The sequence below is a fragment of the Neovison vison genome, chromosome 11 (genome assembly GCF_020171115.1).
Source record: "Neovison vison isolate M4711 chromosome 11, ASM_NN_V1, whole genome shotgun sequence".
Lineage (NCBI taxonomy): Eukaryota > Metazoa > Chordata > Mammalia > Carnivora > Mustelidae > Neogale > Neogale vison.
In genome coordinates, this window is record NC_058101.1 from 38619997 (window position 1) to 38630844 (window position 10848).

Consider the following 10848-nt stretch of genomic DNA (forward strand, 5'->3'; position numbering starts at 1 on the left):
AAGAAAATATATTTATAAAATGAATAATCACTTTTCATCCTTTGTATTAAAAAGGGAAAATGGTTTAAAATACTGATAAATGGGGAACATCTAGGTGATGCATTCAGTTAAGCATCCAACTTCTAGGTTTCAGCTGAAGTCATGATCTCAGAGTTGTGAGATCAAGCCCCACATTAGGATCCGTGCTTGGGTTTCTCTCCCCCCTAAATAAATAAATAAATCTTTAAAAATATATATTGCTAAGTAGGATATAGTCATAATAAAAATGTAGTCATATCAATGGTGATATATTCAAGAATTGTTTTCAAACAAGATGTTTGCAGATTGGTAAATTTGGTGCTTTGGCCACTTGGTAATTTACCATTTCAAGTCTTGTGCTTGCTTCGGCAGCACATATACCATTTCAAGTCTTGATTTCATGAGGTTCTATTAAAATTCATGTGAGGATACCTCATTCAGGTGGGAAGTCTTCCTGGAAAAAGCAACTTCTAAACTTGAGTAATGAGCTAGCCGAGTAAACCAGGGAAAGTAAGTTGTCGAAAAAAATCACACACAAAGAGGCAAACATAGTGCTTAAGAATGCACACACTAAGTCCCACCTGCAGTTGGAGTAACTCCAAACTTCATTGCACTCAGCCTTTTTATCTGTAAGCACGGAGGGGTAAAGAAAGACTCTACCTTCTAGGGCTATTGTGATGACTCGTGATATCATACTTTAGGATTTATTAGAATAATGCCTAGTGTGCAGTTAACATTTGAGTAAAAATAACAAGGAACTTGGAAGACAATATGGGATAATTTGCTCTTTTCCAAAATTGTCATTTTTTGTCATCTATAAAACAAAAACAATGAAAAAAGAAGAATGATGCAGTTCCAGCAGAAACTGGTGATCTAGAATCTTACCCATTGCATGCTTCTCTCCTCTGCCCCCATCCTAGAGCATGTAAAGAGGCACATTGGTTCCAGACAGGCCAACGTGGCATCCATTCCAAATTCCCATTTATTGGGCATATTGGCATTTCTTTGCATTTCTATGTCTGTGTCTTAAAATACAATATACTTTATAGTTTAAATAATCATAATGTTTATTTACTGTGAATAATGCATTTAAACCAGTATCATGAGGATTACTGATAGGATTATATTTTATAGCATGGAGATTATCAACTAAGACAGTGAGTTTAGTAGTGAAAATTATTTAAGAGGATTTCTGTTGCAATCCACATCTTCGTCAATGCACGTTTTGGTATTTTGAGGCTTCCAAAACCAGTGGCCTACATTTGGATATAATGGAAAATAGATGTTGGCACAGACTAAAGCCACATGAGTCATTTGCTCTGTGAACACATTCCTGCATCATGTTCTGCCTGTGACATAGGAACTACTCTCTGTAGGGAGAGGGACTGCTCACCTTGGCCTTCCATTCAAATAACTACTTTTCTGTAAACAGTCTCTGACAAACAGTCATCATCTGGACCATGTTACCTCTCACTCCTCTAATTTTATAACTTACTTATCCTTTTTAAATTATTAATGTCTTATCCTTTAAGAACAGTGGAGCACATAAACTACATCTTTCTTTCCCCACAACACGAAAGGTGCTCTAGCACACCATAATGTTCATTCAAAGCCTCACTGCCCCATCTTCTCAACTTTTTAAAAAAAAATTTTATTTATTTATTTGTTTGTTTGTTTTTATTTATTTGAGAAAGAGTGTTGAGAAGGGAGAGGGTAAGAGGGAGAGAACCATCAGGCTGACTCCCCTCTGAGCCCAGAACTCAACATAGGACTTGATCTTATGACCCTGAAATCATGACCTGAACTGAAATCAAGAGTCAGATGCTTAACTGACTGAGCCACCGGTGCACCCTCCCCCACCCAATCCTCTTGACTCTAGGTCATTTTCAGCACCTCTCTCCATCTTTGTAAAAGATTACATCCCTTAGGCAAATACTAAGGTTTACTTAAAATTTCAGCATTCGCCGCATGAATACTGCATGAATAAATTCTACATGTAAAAAAATCCCCAGGTCTACCTGTTGATGGTTGAAAGATAATGAGAACTGTTACTATGATTTGTAAAATCACTATAGACCCTAAAGACTCCACTTAAAAACTATTAGTAGTGATAAATGAATTCAGTAAACTTGCAGGATACAAAATTAATACACAGAAATCTGTTCTGCTTCTATACACCAATAACAAAGCAGAAAGAAATAAAATAACCTGGGAAAAAAATATTAAGGAAGTGAAAGACCTCTACTCTGAAAACTATAAAACACTGTTGAAAGAAATTGAAGATGCCACAAATGAAAAGACATTCCATCTCATGGATTAAAGGAATATTATTAAAATGCTGAGTTTCTGAACACTAATGGAATAGCAAAAAGAGAACAATCCCATTTACAGTTGCACTAAATATAATACCTAGGAATAATCACCTTACCAAAAAGATGAAAGACCTGTACTCCGAAAACTGTAACACACTGATGAAACAAATCAAAGACAACACAAATGGAAAGATTTTTTCCATGCTCATGGAAAGGAAGAACCAATATTGTTAAAACGTCCACACTACCCAAAGCAATCTACAGATTTAATGCAATCCCTATCAAGATACCAATAACATTTTAAAAAATATATTTATTTATTTATTTGACAGAGATCACAAGTAGGCAGAGAGGTAGGCAGAGAGGCAGGCAGAGAGAGGAGGAAACAGGCTCCCCGCGAAGCAGAGAGCCCTATGTGGGGCTCGATCCCAGGACCCTGGGATCATGACCTGAGCTGAAGGCAGAGGCTTTAACCCACTGAGTCACCCAGGAGCCCCATCCAGTAACATTTTTTACAGAACTAGAATAATACTAAAATTTGTGTGGAACTAGAAAAAGAAGCTAAATAGCCAAAGCAATCTTAAGAAAGAAGATCAAAGCTGAAGGTATCACAATCCTAGATTTCAGGATATACTACAAATGTATAATATCAAAACAGTTTGGTACTGGACAAAAATAGACATAAATCAATGGAACAGAATAGAAAACCCAGAAACTGACAAAGCAGAAAAGACTACCCAACAGCAAAAAGACACTCTCTTCAATAAATGGTTTTGGGAAAACTGGACAGCTACATGCAAAAGAATAAAACGGGACCACTTTCTTACACTATACACAAAAATAAATTCAAAGTGAATTACAGACTTTAAGTGTGAGACCTGAGCTATAAAGCTCCTAGAATAAAACAGAGGCAGTAATCTCTTTGACACTGCTTTAGCAACATATTTATGGTACATCTCGAGCAGGGGAAACAAAAACAAAAATAAATTATTAGGACTATACCAAATAAAAAGCTTTTTGCACAGCAAAGGAAACCAACAAAAGGCAACCTGCCAAATGGGAGAACATATTTGTAAATGATATCCCCAATAAGGGGCTGATATCCAAAATATATAAAGAACTTTCACAACTCAACACCAAAATAACAGATAATCCGATTAAAATGGACAGAGGACCTGAATAAACAGTTTTCTGAAGACATCCAGATGGCCAACAGAAACATGAAAAGCTACTCAACATCACTTATCATCAGGGAAATGCCAGTCAAGACCAAAATGAAAACAAAACAAAACAAAAACAGAAACGCAATGAGATGGCACTTCACACCAGTCAGAATAGCTGGTTTCCAACAGACAGGAAATAGCAGATGTCACGCTGTGGAGAAAAAATCCCTCCTTCACCTTCCCTGTTGGTGGGAATGCAAGATAGTGCAGCCACTATGGAAAGCAGTATGGAGTCTCTCCAAAAAATTAAAAATAGAAATACCATACAATTCAATAATTCCACTACTGTGTATTTACCCAAAGAAAATGAAGACATTAATTCAAAAAGATAGATGCACCTCTATGTTTATTGCAGCATTATTTTTACAATAGCAAGTTATGGAAGCAACACAAGTACCCATTGATAGTCAAATGGATGAAGAAGTGGTGCATATGTATTGAATGGAATACTACTCAGCCATTAAAAGAATGAAATCTTGCCACTTGCAACAGCATGGATGGACCTAAAAGATATTGTGCTAAATGGAACAAGTCAAAGAAAGACAAATACGATGTGATTTTATATACATGTAGAGTCTAAAAAACAAAACACAGAAACAGATCCATAAATACAGAGAACAAATGGACAGTTGACAGAAGGGAGGTGGGTTGGTTATGGGCAGAATGGGTGAAGGGAAGTAGGAGGTGTACAGATTTCCAGGTATGGAATGAATAGTTCATGGGAATAAAAGGCATAGCATAGGGAATATAGTCAAATGATATAGTAGCAGTTTAGGATGACAGATGATAGCTATGCTTGTGATTAGAGCAAACACAGACTTGCCAAATCACTATGTTGTATGCGTGAAACTAATGGAATGCTGTGTATCAACTATACTTCAATTAAAAAAAAGTATATTGCTCATTAAATTTCTCCAGGTAAGAGATGTCAAGTGAAACTTAACCTGTTTAATATTTATAAACTCTCAGTCACAGCCCTATGCTGGTTAGCCATCCTTCTCAATAATCTTTCATTTTTTGCAGGAGAGGGCTTATTTTGTTGTAGTGAAGTATATGTAACATGAAGCTGTTTATTTTAACCATATTTAAGTGTATAAACTTCACTGGCAATGGTTACATTCACATTATGCAAGCATTACCAATTTCTCAATATTTTAACTTATTTAAACGAAACTTTGGAATTAAGCTAGATACTAAATATTCCATCAGTTTTTACTTGACAGTTACAATCATAATTTTATCTGAAAATTCCAAGTTACAAAAATGCATAAAATACATTTGTGAAAATATTTGTATTCAGCCTGAATTTGTATGTTTCAATTCCACATCTGGATTTGATGGAATTTAGGAAAATAACAGTGTTACATGTTTGAAAAATTTTAGACCTTTCTTTATTCACTATTTAATAAGTTAATGATCACTTTCTAAGTGCAGGCACTGTACTAGGCTCACATTTCAGTGACCATATCAGACAAACACCCTGCTTGCATGGAGTCTTTCTAGCAGGGCATTCAGATAATCACATTAGATAACTGCCATAGAGTAAACTAGAGAAGAGTGGGGTGATATCTTTTAAACATTACTACATGGAAGATCTTTACTGTTTATGCTACTCACAATTTCATACTTAATTTTATATTACCATTTTCATTACATTTTCTTTCAATATCTGTAACTTAAGTGCCCCTTCAGATTTTTGCTTTCTAGGCTTTGCAGTTTTTACTGGGGAAATTTCTGGAGACGTTTCTTTAGTTCTTGCTTCTTGTGAAAAGAAAAAATAACTTTTCTCTTTCCACTCCATCTACACCCTGATCCAGTTTATTGGGTATCCTTCCCTTGTGGCTCCATCTACTGTATGCTTCTGATTCTCTGTTGTTTGTCCTCACATCTTATACTTGATTAAATTTTCATCCCTATGATAATCTGATGGAAGTTCTGTATGCCCGAAATTTCCCAGTCACAAGACGTTCTGAACACTAGTTAGGAAAATGCACCCTTATAGCCCACAGAACCAATGTGAACTCTAATCCTTGGATTCAAAAGTGGATTTAATACATATCTATGTATTTTTCCACATTTTCAGGAAAGTATCTGTGGGATTCTAATAGGGATTGTGTGGGAGGAAGAGAAAAACAGAGAAAGAAGTTAAACAGATCTGCCATAGAACTTCTCAGCATTTTTAATATGCTACTATGTACAGTTAGTTTCAAAGAAGAGGCTGCAATGCAAATATAGAGCATGTCCCCAAATCCTGTGTCCATAGACAGGACACCGTAGGAATTACAGATAACACAAGCATATGATGCATTCAAGCAGAAATGACCTGGAGGAGGCGGGTTTGAAATGAGAAACAATCTGAATAAGTAATCTGAGAGACTTCTTTGAAGCTGTATGTTAAATGCATGTTAAAATGCATTTCCATGGTCTACCTTTCAATTGATTTTGTAGCTCTAAGATGCCTGTATTGCTTTCTTGGTTAGAAAACTCCAGCGTGCCAGTTCTGTCAAAGTTAAGACCTCAGTCATGGCAATGAGCACGAACATGAGAGGCATCCACGTTTACATGGCATGTATCTTTTAAACTTACCTTGTACCAAGTCTTGCTTTCCTGTGAGATGTTGTATTTTCTTTTCAGAGTGCCAGAGCAGAACTGGAAAGGCTGAGGCTCAGTGAAAAGCGGGATCAAGAGTTGGGGGATAGCAGCTTGAAGGAGAGAGCCTCCATGGTGGCCCACTGCCTGGAGCACAAGGATGAGAAACTTCGAACTCGAACCAGAAAACATCGGAGTTTCAACTGTCTGGAGGACACAGAGGCTGAGGTCTTTCCTGGGCAACAAAAAAGCCATAAAGGCCTCAAGACATTGAGGAAGACTGAGGACAGGAATGGCAAAGCTGCTTTGGACTCTGATAGTAAGTTACCGTCAAGGGTAATCGAAGAACTTAGCGTGGTGCTGCAGCGGACCAGAACCCTTCCAAGAGACCTAGAGGACGAGCAGATCTTGCAGAAAGAGATAAAATAGTTCTGCACATTATTTTTTTTTTAAATATTGTATACTATGTGTGTGCAAACCAGAAACTGAACAGTAAAATTCATGGTTTGTGAGATTTGTCTAGCTATACATAAGCATTTAAATAGCATTTTAAAATATCTATGTACATATGTGATAAGAATGAGATGATGCTTTTTTAGGTCTGAACAAAGCTTGTACAGTTCAACTGTAGACACCCTGGGTTACTTTGAGCCAGCGAAGCTTTTTACAGTAGTCTGTTGAATGGTATAATTTATGAGCAGAAATCTCAAACCGTACTGTATTGTATAAAATGCTTTGTTTAAATGAAGCCTACGAAACTGTATGTAACACATTTTGCACTTTGAGAAACCCTGTATATTAAGTTACCGTATATGTGTATGTTTAGGTTTACATAGGGTCCACCTTATGGAAAAGAAAGGGAAGTTGAAAAGGGGAAGGATATATTTTAGTAGCTGCCTATCAAACATTGGACTTTTAAAAAGACGCAAGGAGTGAACCAAAAACCAAGGAGGTCACTTAAGTTCTGATCCGCTGTGAACCAGAATGAATCTCATTAATGGGAAACTGTGTAAGAAAAAAGCCTAGTGACTGTTTGCCAAGATAGTGTTCAGCCAACAACCATGAGTAACGGCAGAGGCCACGCTTGCTTACGGTGTTGGTGAACGACCACAGAGTACACTCACTACGCTTCAGTTCTGCAGCAGGGGCTGCGGACAAGAAATGGACGCTGCATCGAAGAGTCATTGGATGCATGGTACCTGGTATGGACGCCATTTGCACTGTTGCTGTATATATTTTGTTTTAATTCCTTGCTATGGTTTTCATACAAATTCACTCTCACAGGGTTTTGTTATTTGATTTTTTTCATCGTTGTTTTACTGGGTATTTCCTTTCTTATTTTAAGTAAGGTGGTAATAGGCTTCTCTGCAGTGTCAGAATTAACTGGAAGTTTACAGCTTGTGGCCATTTTAGGGTGAGGGATAACTTATCCCACTCTTGGTGGCTATCAGTTCACATTTGAACAAGTTTCTTTATTTAAGGAAAAAAAAAAAAATCTCCTCCCGGTACCTAATAAATAATAAGAAAGCCCTCTGTTTTTGCTTCGACGTCAAGGTCAGCTACTGAGTTAGCGATTTTCCTCCAACAGTCGATACTGTCTAATTATAGTTCACATTAGGAACAGCGCTATTCATCAATTTATTAAGAATTTTATTAGGCCTGATAAGTTTTGATTAAAATTATATAGGAAGCTCTCTTTCAACCACTTATTTTCCCCCTGTTTTTCAGGTGACTTCTTCAGAATCCGTTATACAAAGGCCCATACTTTGGTCAGTCCAATCATAGTATAGTAATATACTCTTAAATGCTCTGAATTTTCTTCATTGTGAAATACTGATGACTTATATTTGGCAGTGAAACAACAGTTTACCATGGATGTATATTTATTCCTTAAAAAAAATTCCAATCAATTTGGATTTAAAGAAACTGCAGGTCAGTTTATGAAATATGTATTAGCACTGCTGGGGAGCCTTCACTTAAAGCAAGAAATGGTATTTAGGAAAAATAAAAATCTAAAATTATTATTCCTCATAAAAGATAATATTTATGAGATAAGCAGGCATATGACAGTGTTTGACACTGGGAAAGTATCCGGAGTCTTTTTACCTGCCTTATCTGAATATTTTTGAAACTGGAGCTTAAAATCTAATAGCCCTGTTTCCCTTCCCTTCCTGTATAATTGTCTCCATTTTTCAAGAGTAAGATAAGGGCTAATGATGACATCTCATATTTTGAATAAAAATTAAAATTGTTTTACAAGTCCATGTGAATGTGATTGTTTTCAGAAGTTAAAGGTTATTTTGAGATAAATCCACTCTTCTTTCCTCTTTCCTTTTTTGAATATATACTTGAATATATACTTTCCTTTTTCCTTATTTGAATCTATATTTCAAACAAGCTATGTGATTTTTTTCCCAAATATGTCAGTATGAATATCATTCTGCTTTAAATGATGAATATCCACAGATAGGACACGACTATATTGATGGTACTCTTTCATTTCTATAGCCCTAAAGTTAATTTCTAGACGCAGCTATTAAATATTTGACTTCTAAACAAATCATTACCTGATGATTTATGAAAATGGCACTGAAAACTCAAAAATAAGCAAAAGTAATTGGAGCGAAATTCGACTTGTGTTTCTAACTATAATAGCTGTCAATTTGCACTGTTCAGATGACAGTTTATAGTTCTAAAATACACATCAACTGTTTATTGCAAAAGGAAATATTTTTGAAAATGCATCAGATTTGTTTGAAGAGACTAGTATTCACATATTTTCATGTCTTCTCGAACTTGAAAATCACAGTGGGGAAAAGATGATTAAAACTTTTACCATCTTATCAAAATTTGTACCAAGACTTTGATAATTATCATATGCTCAAAAAAATAGAATTACATTTATAATGTGAACAATTTTCTGTCATGTGTACAATCATGTTTATTTCTAATCATCTGGAAAACAAATGAATATTAGGTAACAAATTAATCTGTTTTATATCTCTTATTTTATTATTTTGAACAATTTTTTATGGCAAATGTTCTAAGTTATATTGTACATTTCTATCTTCTCTGCCATAGCTACATATGTTGAATGTAAACTTAATTCAGATAGCTCTATAGATTTATGACCTTTTATGAATTATGGGATTCATGTTCAGAATCTAAGTGTCCTCATTTGAGAAGTGGGAGTAATACCTGTCTTGTAGGCATTTTGTGATAACTAATTTTATATATATATATTTATATATGTGTTTGTGTATATGTACGTATACACACACATATCTCATAGAATTTTAATAAATGTTACCTATTAATGTATTAGTTTTTCTAGACCTCCTTTGATTCAATCCCTGAGACTTCTTATTTATTTTCAAATTGTCTCCATCAGTTTTTTTCTTTCCCCCATGGTTTTTAAAAATATACACTGATAAAACAGATTACCACAGTTGTGGGCCGAATTGTGTTCTAAAGTCCTTTGTTGAAGACCTAATCCCCAGTACCTCAGAATGTGGAATATTTGGAGATGGGGCCATGAAAGAGGTGATTAAGCTAAAAGAAAGTTGGTACGGGACCTAATCAAATCTGACTGGTATCCTTAAAAAAAAAAAAAGAGGAAATTTAAAGACTTCAAAAAACACCAGGGATGTATATGCACAAAGAAAAGGCCATGTATGTGAGGACACACCAAGAAGGTGGCCATCTGCAAGTCAAGGAGATAGGACTCAGACAAAACCATCTAATATCTTGATCTTCGACTTCTAACCTCCAGCACTGTAAGGAAAAGCCCTGTTGTTCAAGCTACCCCATCTGTGGTATTTTGTTAATAAAAGCCCTAGCACACTTTTATGTTAAATCTTAATATAGGTGTCAGAGTACTCCCTGATATTTATACATATTGGTTCTTACACTTTTGTTATCCCACCTCTCAGAATCTAACATCAATGCAATCTAATATCAATGGAATCTAATATCAATGCAATGAATACAGTGTGATTTTACAGCTATCATAATGACTAATGGAGAAGATGAGGCCATGTTGAGATGTAACCACTTAGAAGTCAACTAGCCAGATAACTTGAGTGCTGAAATAATATAAACAATTGAAAATTTGCCCAGCAAAATTATAATTTGGGTCTGCTTGTAAAGATTCAAGTTCTATGACCTCAAGAACACTATTCCAGCAGAGTGAAGATGCTGACCCCTCACACACCTGATAGAGAATACTGTGAATCCTTCCAACGAACAACCCAGAGAGATCTTGAGTTCAGTAACAGTATTCACTAGACTAGAGATAAAGTCCTTTCAAACCATAATCCTACATGCCTAAGATTGGATCAACACTAACCTTCATCTAATAAAAGTGACATTTGCATCTTATTGGAGGGGATCTCATCTCCCCTTCCCCTCCAGTAAATTATCTCACATGCTACTTTTTTTATCCCCTCCCATTTTCTCTCTGAAACCTCTGCATTCAGCCTTGTTTCCTGATATTTTAAACTGCTCCTGGCAAGGTCAGAACAACCTTACTGCTAATTTAAACGGTCACTTCTCAGGTGTTGTACCTGACCACCTGTCACCACCTGTAGCATTTCACACAGTTGATCACCCCACCTTTGTGGAATACATTCTAACGTTAGTCTCCAGGATATTTCTATCATGTGATTTTCTCTTTCATTAGTCTGTCTTGGATTCCTTACTGGATA

At 35.8% G+C, this 10848-nt stretch overlaps 1 protein-coding gene across 3 annotated transcripts in view; it reads left to right on the forward strand.

The window, feature by feature from the left end:
• ARAP2 (ArfGAP with RhoGAP domain, ankyrin repeat and PH domain 2) overlaps positions 1-8401 on the forward strand; it is a 186461-nt gene extending 178060 nt beyond the window's left edge. For all 3 annotated transcript variants that reach the window (XM_044224949.1, XM_044224951.1, XM_044224950.1), the window contains one exon: positions 6188-8401. In XM_044224949.1, coding sequence (XP_044080884.1) covers positions 6188-6571 — 384 coding nt within the window. In that variant the 3' untranslated portion in view covers positions 6572-8401. The remainder of the gene's footprint in view (positions 1-6187) is intronic.
• The last annotated feature ends 2447 nt before the right edge of the window (positions 8402-10848 follow it).